At 34.2% G+C, this 15,062-nt stretch overlaps 2 protein-coding genes across 3 annotated transcripts; one reads left to right on the top strand and one right to left on the bottom strand.

The window, feature by feature from the left end:
* Window positions 1-1,183: 1,183 nt before the first annotated feature.
* LOC125839961 (uncharacterized) lies at window positions 1,184-1,833 on the top strand. The gene has a single exon (XM_049518927.1). It carries the CDS (start codon window positions 1,212-1,214, stop codon window positions 1,827-1,829), a length of 618 nt encoding a protein of 205 aa, XP_049374884.1. The 5' UTR covers window positions 1,184-1,211; the 3' UTR covers window positions 1,830-1,833.
* Window positions 1,834-2,977: 1,144 nt separating this feature from the next.
* Window positions 2,978-15,062, bottom strand: LOC125840874 (pentatricopeptide repeat-containing protein At4g04790, mitochondrial-like). 2 transcript variants are annotated; one of them, XM_049519855.1, is made up of 17 exons: window positions 14,606-14,668; window positions 14,235-14,282; window positions 12,970-13,077; window positions 12,052-12,678; window positions 11,559-11,738; window positions 11,077-11,138; window positions 10,539-10,646; window positions 10,296-10,409; window positions 8,876-8,971; window positions 8,675-8,773; window positions 6,746-6,865; window positions 5,667-5,771; window positions 5,036-5,200; window positions 4,829-4,956; window positions 4,674-4,752; window positions 4,213-4,430; window positions 2,978-3,296 (listed from the first exon to the last, which is right to left on the bottom strand). In XM_049519855.1, the coding sequence occupies exons 4-17, from the start codon at window positions 12,572-12,574 to the stop codon at window positions 3,107-3,109; spliced, it is 2,187 nt and encodes a 728-aa protein (XP_049375812.1). In that variant the 5' UTR covers window positions 12,575-12,678; window positions 12,970-13,077; window positions 14,235-14,282; window positions 14,606-14,668; the 3' UTR covers window positions 2,978-3,106. The 2 variants fall into 2 exon arrangements, with proteins under 2 accessions (XP_049375812.1, XP_049375804.1); XM_049519847.1 differs by lacking the exon at window positions 12,970-13,077 and having other exon boundaries at window positions 14,606-15,062.

Here is a 15,062-nt window from a genome sequence, read left to right as displayed (position 1 = left end):
TGAAAAAACAATTTTCTTTACTAACAACTTGAATACTATTCATGTTTGATCAATAAATATTGTATTTTTTTAAAATAATTTTGTGATAGTGTATATGCGATTTTATAATTTTTTGTTTATTTGGTAAGATTGTATAAAAATTAGGATAATTCTAATAGTTTTACAATTTATGAAATTTTGTGTTTATGAGAAAACACATAATATAAAAAAGTCCAAATTGCATGTCAAAACAAAACTTTCACTTCATCTCATGATTTCATATCACATGATCAAACGGGCCCTAAAAAAGAAAGCGTCTCACGTAAACTAGAATGGATGAAATATAATACTCCCTCTATTTATTTTATGTGACACTATTTCAGTAGGAGAATAAAGAGATTTTTGAAGTTAAATTATTTTTAATTAGAGTAGGTGATATTCTTCTATAATGAACTAAAAAGAAAATAGTATCACATAAAATGGGACAAAACAAATGTTGTATTCCGTCTGTATTAAAATACTTGTCATATTTTATTTTTTCAAGAGTTAATTTAATAAAATATTAGTTTTAATTAAAGGTAGGTCGAACAAGTATATGGGAGAGCTCATTAGGCAAGACATGACGCATCTTCAGCTTATCGAAGACATGACCTTAGATAGGAGGGGTTGAAGATCGCGTACCAAGGATAGTTGGTTAGGAGGTACTAGAGAGTTATTTTTACTTTTCGAGGGTGTAGGCTTGTTGTTGTACTAGTTGTATTATTCTTGATGATATCATCTATCATCATTTGTTGTTTAATATGTATCAACATTCCTTTCTTATCGACTTCGCACTGTTTTCTTTGTTAGTTACTTCTACATTGTTTTACTTCTTCTTTATATTTGAATTTGCTGAGATGAGGGTCTTTCGAAAACAATCTCTTTACCTCTACAAGATAGTGATAAAATCTGCATACACTTTATCCTCTCAGACTCTACTTGTGAGATATCACTGCATTGTTGTTGTTCTTTACTATTGCCAAGATTACACAAGAAATAGTGTAAGTCGTACCTTTTTTCAATATCGAAAACTAAACGTGACAAATATTTTGAGACGTGATCCTAGTTCAAGTTGCCTTGTCAAGATATTTAGCTCAATCAAGATATTCACTTTTATCAAATAGTATATTGACAAAAGTAAATACTACGTACACTATATAGACCTTATCAGCTTTGTTGGAGAATTTAAAACAATGGCTTCTTCTTCAAATATTCTTCAACTCCACCATATCCATCTTCTTCCTTCAATTCATCCAATTTCTTCCATAAAGCAGTTCACTATCAAATGCACTTCCAATTCATTAACTGAATCTTCTTCAGACCCAGAATTCCTGACCCCAAATTCAGAAACAACAATTAGCCCAGAAAAATTCCCAATAGAAAAACGTCGAAAATCCGAGATAATCCGTGAGAGAAAATCAAGAACTGAGCTCATAAAGCAAGACCCACCAAATTTCGAAATTGGGTGGAAGAGAACAAAGTCAATTCCATTAGATAAGCCAATTGGGTATGTGATAATGGATTTTTTGGAGAAATTGGAAGAGTTAATGGCTAGGGATTTTGGGTCGACGGCGTTGTTAGCGAAAGTGGGAGAAATAGTTGCAGAAAGAGCTAGGGAAGAAGCGGAAGTGTTGAAGGAAGAAGGGAAAGTGGAGGAGAGAATGGTGACGGAATTGTACAGAGTTTTGAAGCTTATGGAAATGGATTTAGCTATGGTGAGTGCTGCTGTGAAAGAAGAGACATTGAATGAAAGACTTGAACAAGCTAAAGCACGTTGTAGGCAAGCCATTCTTGTTGCTAATTCTTTTTGAGAGGTTTTTGCTTGTGGAAAGGTAGAATCTTTTTAACATTTGTACTGTATTTAAGTGTGTATTTTGTTATCAACTTGGGTTGTGGTAAGATGATTGTTGATCCTTCCATCTTTACTCGAGATTTTGGGTTCGAGTTCCAATGTAAGTACCAAATATCTATGGTAGGATGATTGTTAATCCTTCCAAATTTATTAAGAGATTTTGGATTTGAGTTCCAATGTAAGTACTGAACATCTGTGATATGATGATTGTTGATCCTTCCTTCTTTATTTAGAGATTTTGGGTTTGAGTTCCAATATAAGTACCGAACATCTATGGTATTATGATTGTTGATCCTTCCATCTTTATTAGGAGATTTTAGGTTCGAGTTCCAATGCAATTATCAAACGTTTGGTGAAAACAAAAGTGTTATCTTTCATTTCCCATTGGTGGTGAAAATGAAAACAAAGGCCTTTGATATCCCTCTTATTAGGAATTCTAAATTCATATTCAAATTAGTCAAATCAACCTTTCATAAAGAGCCTTTACCTCCTCTTGGTAGCAAACTCAAATGTGAGTTCTACCCTACTTCATTTATATAGCTAACCTGCTTTTTAAATGTAGACATGGTCATCGTCACTTCGTAGATTTTTTATTTTTTTTTGGCCAAAAGCTGAAATTTTCCTATTGTATTACAAAAAATCATCAATAGTCATTACATATTGGTTCAGATCATCTTTACTATCAAGGAGTACAATTGAAATGTACTTTCTAAATATAGTAAAATTTGTTCAAAGAGGCAACATCTTTGAGCAATAAAGAAAAGGATTATCAATTTCTTCCTTGTTGTTCTCCCTGATAGATTATTCGAACACCACGAAGCATTTTTTGAAGCATGTATGCGTAAAGCTTGTTAAACATCTCTGCGCTGCAGTTCGTCTCTTTCTATGCCATGGAGAATATATGTTTATCTTTCAAGGTCAGAAGGAACACCAACCTTTTTAGGCATGATACCAGAAGTCAAAAGAAGTGTCTTCTCTTGATCAACTTCCAATTTGTTAATCTCAGGGAAACTTTAAAGCAGGACTTATATAGAGCTCTTACAAGGTACATGAAAACGAACGAGTTCTCAACACTAAAAGTTGTACATCTACATGAACTGCTGCACCCAAAAGAAAAAGGACAAAGAAGAGTGAGCACAAAGAGGAAGGGAAAAAAAAGTAGCAGGAACAGAGACCGGCAGGTTCAGAACTTACACATACCGAAGAATTTTCTAAATCCCCTACGAACTCCACTTTTCACATCTTGTAGCTCACATTCTTCCCAGTCTTCCTTTTTTTCTTTTTCCCTTTTGCGGGGGCAGACATTCCATGAGCTGTTTGACAAGCTTTGACTACACTGCAAACATGAATATCATCCCTTGGTATATTCTTGAGAATATTTGCTGCAGATTTGTAGTCCCCTAATGCCAACAAGGCTCGATACATCCTGCATCAAACAATGATTTTGAGCAAAGAAGGAAAACATAAAAGGACAAATCACATTCGTGACATCACAAGTATCCCAAGCCTAATAAGGTTATAATACGGCTAGTTTGAAGTGTAGTTGCTTCATATTTGTTGTGTTCTCAATAGCATGTTGATCCCAATAGTCACATAACACCATGTTACTTTGCAATTGAGCGAAAAGATTGCAGATTTTTGGCAGTGCTTTTTCCTTTAATTAAAAGGAGACTGGAAACTCCAACGGTGTTCTGCTTGAATAAGATTGGAGAAAAGAAAATTGATGTATAACTTGAAAGAAAAGGAAAGGGATGATTTGACTGTTGGCACACATGTCATAGGAGAACAAGATATCTTAACAAGAACCTTTTAGCATGCAACAAGAAGACCTACCTACCATCATTACAAGTAAAAACTCCATAAAGCTCCCAATGTCTCTCATGGGTCTAGAACCTTAGACGATGGAACACAGAAGAGAGAAGACATAAAGCAGTCGAGAAGCATTGTTAGTTCGATGACTTTATTCTTTCTTACTTTTTTTCAACTTCAACTTTATGTTAGATTGTAGATATCGTTGACCTAGTTTTAAATGACAAATGTTTTCTTTTTCATTTCACTCAAAACCAAGAAGGATACAAACCAACAAATATATGAAAATGCATTGGTCTAGCTTAATTATATCTTAGTGTTGATTAATTAAGTGGTTTCTCAACAGATGCACCAAATGCATTGATCTAGCTTAATCAAATCTCTGTGTTGAATGATTAATTAAGTGATTTCTCAACAGATGCACTTGTAGAGAAATCAAAATAAAAAGATATGAGTAACTATCATGAATTTCCTAGGAACAGAATTTTCAGGCAAGCAAACAAGACTAAAAAACACTAGTTATTTGAAATTACCTCACATAACTTAAAATATTGTAAGGAAGGCCAGCTATCTTGTACTCCTTCCAAATTAGATAACAAGCTTGTAAATCTTTGGCATTGACACAAGCACTGAGGAGGAAATCAAGACTTTGTCGTGAAGGGAGGAGACCAATCTCTTTCTTAATAGCCTGAAGGAGATCCAAGCCTAACTGTAAATTTATTGGGTCTTGTTCCGCAATCTGGCAGAAAACCTGCTCCATGATTACCAAATATGAATACCAAGCAATAAAACACATCAGAGCTAAACAAAGGCCTCATTATTAATGAGAATAATTTTGTCAAGTAAAAGTATCATATGCATTGGGGAGCTTCATCTTGCACACAAGAACTGATGAGAGAGTATATGAATCACAGGAACCCAAAAAGAACTGAGTTTCTACGAAATATAATTATATTTTCCAATATAAAGCAGAGAAAATGAAGAAGTGCAAAACCTCATCGAATAGAACTTCCTTAGCCACTTCATCAGACTTGTATGCATCTACCAGCCTTTTAAGCAAGTCGACAATAGATCTATTACAAAAGAGGGACAAATTAAAGCAACTCCAAATTTCAGCAATATTCTCAAGAAACAATAATGAAATTAGACCTGAAATGATTTTTCCGAATACAATATGTTATGACCCTATAGGAGGCATCCACCCATTGATCGAGGCCATTTAATTGCTCAAGTAGGTGGAGCAATCTATGCAAATCTCCTTCAGTTTGAAGGTTTTCCTGCAAGATTATAATTTAAAAGGTAAAGGTGTCAAGGAAAAGATCCTGGGAAAGAGCACATATGCAAAAAAGCACTTACAATGAGACAGATAACCGCTTTTGGCTCCAACTTGCATTGGGCTTCTTCCATTTCCTTATATATATCAAGGGCATCTGATATTTGCCCATGTGAAGCAAGAGCAGAAACAAGCACACTTCTAATTTCATTGAAACCCTTTGCATGTACTCTTTGATCACAGATTACCTGCACATCCGTTGATGCTTCTAAATCATCAGGAGAACTCATAATTTCTTCTGGCAAGATCATGCCTCTTACAAGAAGAGAAAGTAAAAAGAATATACTTTCGCACAGATGTTCTACACTGCAGTTATCAGTTTTAGAGCAGTTCAATTTTTTTCTCCAAGGAGTATATTTCACATGAAAGCTTCCGATTTGAGAAGATAAAAAGCACCACATTAGAATTTACACTACATGTAGCATAGCTTCAAAGAAGCTTATAAATTTATCTCTTAATATTCACATATGCACCCACCAAACATGTGGCAGAAGAAACTTCAAGAAAATTAAATAAATATAGTGAAGTAGACAATTGAAATCAGGGGGAAACCAGCTATTAAGAATCTATGGATCTAACAAAGGATTTAGCATGAAAAAAAGGAAAAAATATGGCCATGAAAGATTTATAGAACCGAAAATACTCATTGTGGACCTGTTTAGCCTTTTCAAACTGTCCAGAAGCTGCATATCCATTTATTAGGGCCATATATACATGCTTTGTGAGTTGAACTCCAGAATCTTTCATCTCATCGAGCAACTACAAATTTTCAAATTACCAACTATTATAGTTCCACATTTGTAGCCAATGTCAACAAGATAAGCATCTATCTACTAATATGAAAAGAAAAGGCAGATATTTTATAAACAAAGAAGGAAAACAAAGAGCAAAAGAGCCTATGTTACCACTGAAAAATATTTTATGAAAATTTTGTGTAGATCGCTTTAAGAGAATTGCATTCACATAAAGGACAATTTTTACATTAAATGGAAAGACTAGCACCATGTTGATGGATGTATTGATGAAACACAGTTAAAATTTGTATGCTAATTATACATCATTCAATAGATTTCCTCTCTTTTGATATGAGGGTTAAAAGTAGAATTTCTTATGCCTTCACTAGTTAATTTGCAATACACGGTTTCTATCCCACTCAATGAACCGGTTATCAACTTCTTGTTTTAGCCACAATTTTCTTCCAAAGCAGTATCTACATAAAATATGAAGGTTTTCTACTTCTTTTATATGGTTAACTCCAACCCCCAAACTCTCCATCCTACCCAGGAGTTCAAAAAGTTTCCCTTCCACACTTGTCTCCATAGGAATGGGGGGATTTGCAAGATGCTTGCCTGACTTTTGATAGTGTATGAGCTGAACTAGTCTTGTAATCTTAATAAGCTCAATATAAGCTAGCTTTCATTCTTATAATCTTAATACGCTCAATATAAGCTAGCTTTCCTTCTATAATCAAGCACATTATATCTCCATTTTAACTTTTACTAAACAATTACTGAACCACCATCTCATAAGAACGAGAAATATGAAAGAGAAAATAATCTAGAACAAGCTAGTAAATGAAAATAATGCATCCACTTAGATTATAAAACATAGTTACACCAGAGAAATGAGAAAAGCAAGAATGATCTACAGTCATATTCCCAAAAAAAAGTTTTGCCAAGTCAGAACAAATGTTCTTTATCAAGATCACAAAACAGATATGTAAACCCAAGGACCTTAGATATGTTATCCTCAGTCGTGCAATTGCTTATCAGATAGCTGAAAGTCTGAGAGTCTGACTTCACATTAGCATCTTCCATTCGTTTGAGAACCCCTAATGCAGCACGAGTGTCTTTCTGCCAGAATGTTCAGCAAAAAAAGGTCAAAAGTCTAAAAAAAAAAAAAAAAGTAATAAGCACCACCCAACCATCATCACATCCATAGATAGGGAAATACAAGCAACAAAATTCCAAAATAGAAGTAATAAAAACCTTCAAGCAACCACTATGGTTCGCATGGATTGGACAGCCTTTCACACACACAAAAAGGCAGTTTTCTGTATCTAAAATGCATGCACAAGATATTACTTTTTAAAAAAAGCAGTAAATTTGTATTCATCAGCATTTTGGCTATGCTGTCCACCTCCAAAAATTTACAAGAAAAGACACACATACTTACAAGGATCCTATAGTTGGATTTCTTCTTCTATATTTTTTTCGTTACACCAAAAGCCTAAAATAGTAATAACTTTTCTTTTGATCTTCTGTAATGAACATTCTTTCCCTTCAAAAATCCTCTAATTTCTCTCCTAACATATAATCCACCAAATGCAAGTTGGAACTATTCTCCACCATCTCTTCTGATTTTTACTTCCATGTTCCACCTCTCCTCATTCAGCAGCTAAGGAAGTCTGCGGTGTGTTCTGGCGTGCTCCAGTTCACACTAATGAGTTGGGTTTGAACATATGAATTATCTATTTCTAGTCCGGTCCATTCAGGTTTGTTTTATTGCAATACTAGATAATTCAAGGAAACTAGGAGCTCTCTAAATCTCGTAAGCCCTGACCTGGATAACTACTTTGATCCCAATTAATTGCCATCACGTAAATTTTTTTAAAAATAATTGTGGTGTATGTGCGAACTTATGCGCACCTCGACTAATTCTATGAAATACTTGTTACCTACCACCAAAAATAGACACCATGTACTCTGTTCACCAAAGATTAGACAAATTGAAAGGTTCAATGGGATTTGAACCTGAGACCTCATGATTCTCCTCCCACTTTATTGACCACTAGGTCACACACCCTTGGGTGCTTGCCATCATATATATATTTATCGACTACATGATTTATGTTAGTATAAAAAAGCTAAAGATTATAATAATTAATTCTTTTTTTTTGACAAAGGATTATAATAATTAATTCTTAATAATAAGTTTTAAATTCTCTCAAAATAATGAACAATTTTAAGAGGAAATCTAAAGATCATGTATCCTAAAGTATGAGATGATGAATTTTTAACATTGAATTACTCTTAGAATCATGAAAAAACATTTTTAAACATCTTTTTCCAATTTTTAAATAGAAAAGCACTACTTAAAATTAAATCAATACAAAAAGTATAATCAATTAAACACATAGTAATATAAATAGCATTTTTATGCATTTAGATGTGTGTAGGCACATACTACTAATATGTGCATTTCACATTCGATATGCACATAACCCAAGTGGGTTTTAATAAGGAAACAAATATGGAAACCAAGAAGATAACATTTGATGCAGAATATGAAACCGGAATTATTTTCAAAAACACGAACCAGATGACCCTTAGCTCTAGTTGTACAACTCTTGTAGAGATACAATCAACTTCTGCCACATAATTTAGTGAAATTATTAACATAAACTTGCTAGAATTCTTATAGATCCACTAAAAAAGTTAAACCTTACTGCTCAAATGATACAACTTAAAATTATGCAATATCCTTCAATGTATTGTTCCTTTCACTCAAAAAGATGTTCTATAGGTACTCTGAAAGAGGCCCGGTCGAATGAAGACCACAAGATGCAACAAATGGGTTTGAGAGCAAATTTAGTTGTTCTGCACATAGATAGTGTATGACAACTCAAGCATAGAAGATAACACGATAAAAGGGGAACGCACCTCTCGGAAATATCCTCCCATTATGGCATTGTACATGTTTGTGGTAGGCATCATGTTAAACTTCTCCAAATCCTTGAGCATGCCATATGCACCTTCAAACTGCAGTTAGGACAACATAGAGAACATAGAGCTTGGCTAGTTAAGCGACTCATTCAATATTTATATACAAATATTATCCCCTGATAAGAAGAGGAAACTTACATCCTTTATTCTCACAGTCATATTTATCATAATCCTGAAGGTCTCACTATTTGGCTTGATATCATGACGAAGTATCATTGGATACATTCGATGAACCTAAGATTCATGAGGATAAACATTAAAACATGATTTATGCCAACAATATATGAATCAAAGATACAAGAGATACACAATGGACAATTTGAAATATAATCACTCGGGTACTAGCCGCTCATGGGAAAAACTCCTAACGTAATTTTCAATTCAAAGAATTAGCCAACCAGTAATCCAGTTGACAATGAAGGAAGAAGAGAACATCCACAGGTTAAATTCAACTGAAAAATCTATCATTGCCATGATTTTACCTTTTACTACATCATGAACTTAGTACTTATTCATGCACTGATAAGACATGGATTAATAATTGTGAAGTCCATTTGCTATTTAATACATAACCTATTTGGAGACTCCAACTTTGTTGCTCATAAGGGTTAAAAGCTCCAACTGAGCAGATCGTGGGAAATAAGTCCTTTCTCTTTTGAGAAGAATAACTATTTCTTTACTTTTGCCCCTAAAGATTGGCATTAACATTACAACAACAACATATATAGTGTAGTCCCACAAAGTTGATCTAAAGATCAACATTAACCGCATAAAATAACTTCTTAGCGCACACTAGGCAATCACAAAAAAACTAATTAATGCAGGGCAAAAACCACCCATATACAAGAATTATACCAACAAAATAGAAACCTTAAAAAAGGATATGCTTTTCTATGAACGACACCTAATCTAGTAAAGAGAAATAATGGATAAGAGGCCATTCCTTGAGTGAAAAAATATCCTTGTCTATGCACTTTAGCAACCATCTGGTTGTTGATTCCTATAATTTTCAAATGTCATGGCCAGTGCTAAAGTGCAAAGACCCCAAGGGTCTTAAGACCATCACTAACTACTTAGTACATTAGTTTTTCGAATAAAACATGCTGCCCAGGATGGTCTAAGACTAATGTACATTCGGTAATGAGCATCAAAACTGTATTCTAACTACATATACATGTTAGCAATTTTTTATTTTTTATGTTTTTTATGACCGTGGTATCCAGGCCAGCTTTCGCGCACCTCGACTAATTCCACGGGATACCTGCCACCAGTACCAAGTAACTCTGCCACCAAGGCAAGTCTAGATGGGAAGAATCACCTAGTGTTTTTTGTCTCCCCTGAGTTTTAAACCTGAGACCTCAGGATTCTCAACCCATTCATTGACCACTAGGCCACACCCTTGAGTGCTATACATGATAGCAAATTTATGAGAACCAAGGAACATTTGTGACAGTTAAATCTCATATTATTTATGTGTCCTAGCCCAAACTATACAATTAAAGTAGATTAAGCTAATGAACTAAAACATCAAAAAGATAAGGGATTCAAACTAACCTACCAAATTATACTCACAGCTTTTATCGCAGGCTTCTAGTACGGAATTAAATGTCTCCAACGATAATGGCAAACCTGCTTCAAACATTTGATCAACCATATCTAATGCAGCATGTACCTATTTACAAAGTTGCAACTATCAGTACATTAGAGAACTTCACATATTAACCAGAACATGTAATGACTCTAATTTTGCACAAAGAAGTCCAAGCACTGAATAGAATATCTCTAGATAATCAGTTCATACCTTAAATAACTCACAACAGTACATAATAAGCTTCTGATACTGGGACGATGTTGGCCAAATCTCCAACTCCGCATGTAAATTTTTGAACTCAAGGATGACATCTTCAACCTGCCATCAATAACAGAGCAATCAGAGTAATATTTCACTGATGGACAGATATTGAGTACTAGCATAACTACAGATCAGTTTGCAACTGCAATAATTTACTTACAAATTTCCAACCAATTCTGTTAGCAGAGAAAAGAAATGCTTATCGCAATCCAGGAGAAAAAAATAATTAGAAGCGCAAAATACAACAACACGCTATACTCCCTTTAACTTCCATTATTCCAGTACATGTGACATCAGTTGACACTGTTTGACTGAACACAGAACTTAAGGTGCTAATTTAACTTGTGATTTGCGCAAACAAACAGCCCCTTAGATATTTTATCCAATAATCTTTTGATTCAGCATTTAAAATTCTCTAACTTATGCAAGGATCATGTGAATGTATACCAAGGGAGATTACAAGTGGAATTAATGAGAAGTTCCTCACCGCACTTGGCATGCTACTTGTATAATTACAAATGAATTTTGAGATGTCTTTTGCTCCAATACCTGCTTTGAGAGAGACTACATTAGGATGCCTGAATGGAATACAAGTTGAAGAGATAAGGACACTTTGTTAATCAACAAGATTACCATAGAAGTAAAAGATCTTCTAACAGCAACAGAAAGGAAAATCTTCAGTTTCCTTAAAACTGATGCCAATACTCACAACATTTTCCCTATACAGTAATTTTTATTTATTTTTTAATCGTATAGCAATATCAATTCGCAGAATCAGATAATAATCCTTTCTAAGATGTATTGGGACAAGATACCGGCATAGAGGTCACACTATGAGTTAAACAATCATGGTAACTTTCACTTTAAAGTACCCAATGCAGTTAGAAACAATTTGGCTAAACATGAGGCCCTTGATTGTTGAATCAGCTATATAGGTGCCTCTAAAGAAAAAAAAGGTGACGAGTTTACCTATTGTTACCAACTCCTGAAGAAACATCTTAGCGAAGGACTCCAAGAGCAACTTCCCCAAGAACTTGAAGATATTTGTGACAAAATCAGTAGATGAAACTTTTGTTATGTCAATAGTTCGTAGAAGCCTCACAAAATCCTCAACTCGGTCACTTTCGCACAGTGCTAAGAGATAGTTTTCTGCAACATGTTAGCATTGTGAAGACAGGAAAGCATCTGCCAAAACTCGTCATGAGATGCATTTAAGAATGATTCGTCAGATTCTAAGATTTTACCACATTGCAAAGACAGACTCTAAATTCATCAACAATTTGCAAATGCATTATAAACATCATGTACAGTAAACATGATAAAAGAGACATGCAACTCAATCATTTTTATCACTAATCATTAAGTGCAAGGTACCACAAGTAATTTCTGATCAGCAGGATCAAACAACCAGAGTAAAAAAACTAAAATAGTGATAGGGGTATATGCACAGTAAATTGCAAACCTTGAAAGGCAGATTTATCAGCACCATCATAAAGAGAAAGATGGTAGAGGAGTTCTTCTATTTTATCTTCATTTTCCACTTTAGTCCAAAGCAACATCTCATAGTAAGCTAATCTTGCAAGTGAATCAGTATTTCCATCCATAATGAGCTCACAGTAAAAATCAAACTCTTGTACCATGCCAAAATCAATAAAATACACAAGAATTGAACCATAGCTCTCCTCTTCTACTTGGAAACCCTGTTCCTTCATTGATTTAAGAAGTTGATAAGCCTTTGAAAGCTGCTTCAACGACACCTCTTCATCATTACTTTCTCTGGCCTTCTCTATACAAAGTCTTATTAGAGCATTATATTCTTTTAGGCCAGTTTCTCGTCCCAATTTACCAAACACTTTAATGGTAGTATCAGTCCCCAATTTACAGGCACATTGTTTAACCAACTGGTGGAAACGACCTATCTGAGTACTCTTGAAGGTCCACTTTTCCTTCCTTTCTCGTGCTATTTCTTTCCGCCGCAATGACATGTTGCATTTTTCTACATTTGATAACCATGGTACATCCAATACATTTTCCAAGCAACTTCCAGTACTACTCTCTTCTGGATCGCTCAAATAAGAATCTAAATCACCTATAAAGATAATCAGAAGAATATGTAGGTAAAATGGGATGTAAGACAATTGCATACAGACAACATATGAAAAGATAAATAGATATTCTAAGTTGTGCATTCTTTGTCCACATCTAGTTACATCACAAGAAATCTAGTAAAAAGAATATGCAGTTTCCAAGCCACTAAGCAGACATGAGAAAAGATCTCAAAGCACCATCTTGGAATGCTCTAGAAATAACAATAAAATTTTTAAAAAAAAAGGTACTACCTCAAAATGCTTAGCTAGTTTGTTCAGTTGGAATTTCATACCTCTGTAAATAGCATTGATATATTTTTGGATTTTCTTAGCTCCTTGATCTTAGCATTGTACCGGAGGTAACCTTTTGGACCTTCTGTAACTATGCATCTTCTTTATTCCTTGATTAAAATTAACTACTTACTTCATCAAAAAAATAAAAGATAATAATACAACCACACATATTACTTTCTTAATATCTCTTAAGCCCCCAGGATAATGCATAAATATCAATACAAGGATAAGAGTAGCTGGACAAACATCATAGTTTACATGTTTGTTCAACCTCTGGCTATCAAATATCATTATAATTACAAGAATTCCCAAGACAGAGAACCACAACAGATTCAGATAGATTCAAATCCTAAACTGGGGAATGACATTTTAGACATTTGTGGCAGAATTTTCCAATTTGGCAATTGAAAATTTGTGGTGACTCATTTAGGAGTTCTCAAACTATTATTTAAGACTTCAAAGGTCACAGCATGAATTATTGAAGCTCCAAGATACCCCACACTCCAAAAATCTTAACTCGTGAAGGAAGGAAACAAGACACTGACAGATATATTTACCATTTCAATGTACATTTAGCAGAGAAAGGTAATAACACCTTCTAGCTCGTGGTAGAAGTTAGGAAAGCTGCGTACATAGCGAAAGTTCCCCAAATCCGAGCCAAAGGAAGAATTAAATTTAGTCAGTACAGGAAAAGTACAACTCGCAGGAAAGCTGGAGAGCTTCTTCACTATTACTCTAACACACTAATATTGTCCCAAGTACAATAAACAAAACATGTTGTTGTACCAATATGATGGTATCTATCATAAGGTGCATTCATATTTAACAAACTCGTCTCTAATTTGAACAACTGGGTCCACGCATATACCAAAGTAAAAAAAAAACAATACGAAGAGTCAACAAAAGAATAAACAAAGAGAAGGAAATATTATTTTTTTAAAAACAAAAGTTAGCTGTCCTCCTCAGATTTTAACTTATCTAAGACTTAGGGTCCATTTGATTACTGGTATTAGGGGGTTTAAGGTCATCAACTCTTCACTTATAAATGCATTTGATGTTCAGTTGTGGCCTTGTTGGTATAAGCTAAAACTAGGATAAAACTTATACCAAAATCATGAGAATAAGTGGGACTATCTATCCTGGTTATAATCAATCTCAGGATTTAACCTTGCTTTGAACCAAACAACCCCTACAATACAAACTATAAAGAATACACCTAATTAATCAAATTAACACAACCCAAAAAAGAAAAGAAAAAGCATACCACAGAGTATCGATGATAGTTCACTTGACAGCAGTTTTGATGATTCTCCTACACAAACAAACAAACCCAAAACACATAAACTAATTAAACACCTTTAAATATTCCTCCTTTTGCCTTTATAACAATGAGTTAGATTTCTCAGATAGTCACTCAACTAACCGTTATTATATCTCATAAAAAGTTCACTTTTTTTATCAAAGAAAATTGAAATCTAACAAAAAAATAAACTTTCTGAAATAATAACTATTACAACAACATATGAATCATAATTCCACAAGTGGGATTTGGCAATGTAGTGTATACACATACCTTACCACTAACTAAGAAATCAATAAAGTTAGAGCAAATAAGAATTGGGAAAATGTGCTTACCATAGTCAGCAGCAGACTTAAAGTTGAAACTTTCAGCAGCTATTTCACTGAGAGACTTAGAAGAATCATTAGAGGGTTTAGAAGATGGATATACATATTGTTTTAGGGGAACATCTTTGGCTGAAGTTGAAGGGGAAACAGATTTCCATTGCTTTGATAATTTAGTAGCGGCACGGAACAAAGATGTTAGGGTTTTGGATTTGGAACCGGGCATGAGCAATGACCCGATTGGATTCTTGCTTCACTGTCAACTCAAAGGTACCAACACAGCACAGATGAAGCAAATTTTACAGAGACACTCAATTACAACAGTTAGGTTTGGTTATGTGGAGTTAAATCAGTGTTTAATTTTGATAATTTGATCTAAAAATTGGATTAGTTAAATTGAAACTGTCTAATCCAAGAAAGGAATTTGGTGAATGAAGAAATTAAGGAACTGATTATGAAAGGAGCCAAC

The sequence above is a fragment of the Solanum verrucosum genome, unplaced genomic scaffold (assembly GCF_900185275.1).
Source record: "Solanum verrucosum unplaced genomic scaffold, falcon-dt-bn FXZP01000277.1, whole genome shotgun sequence".
NCBI classification, from domain to species: domain Eukaryota; kingdom Viridiplantae; phylum Streptophyta; class Magnoliopsida; order Solanales; family Solanaceae; genus Solanum; species Solanum verrucosum.
The sequence above is the reverse complement of the archived record's forward strand: the minus strand, read 5'-3'. Positions and strand labels throughout refer to the sequence as shown.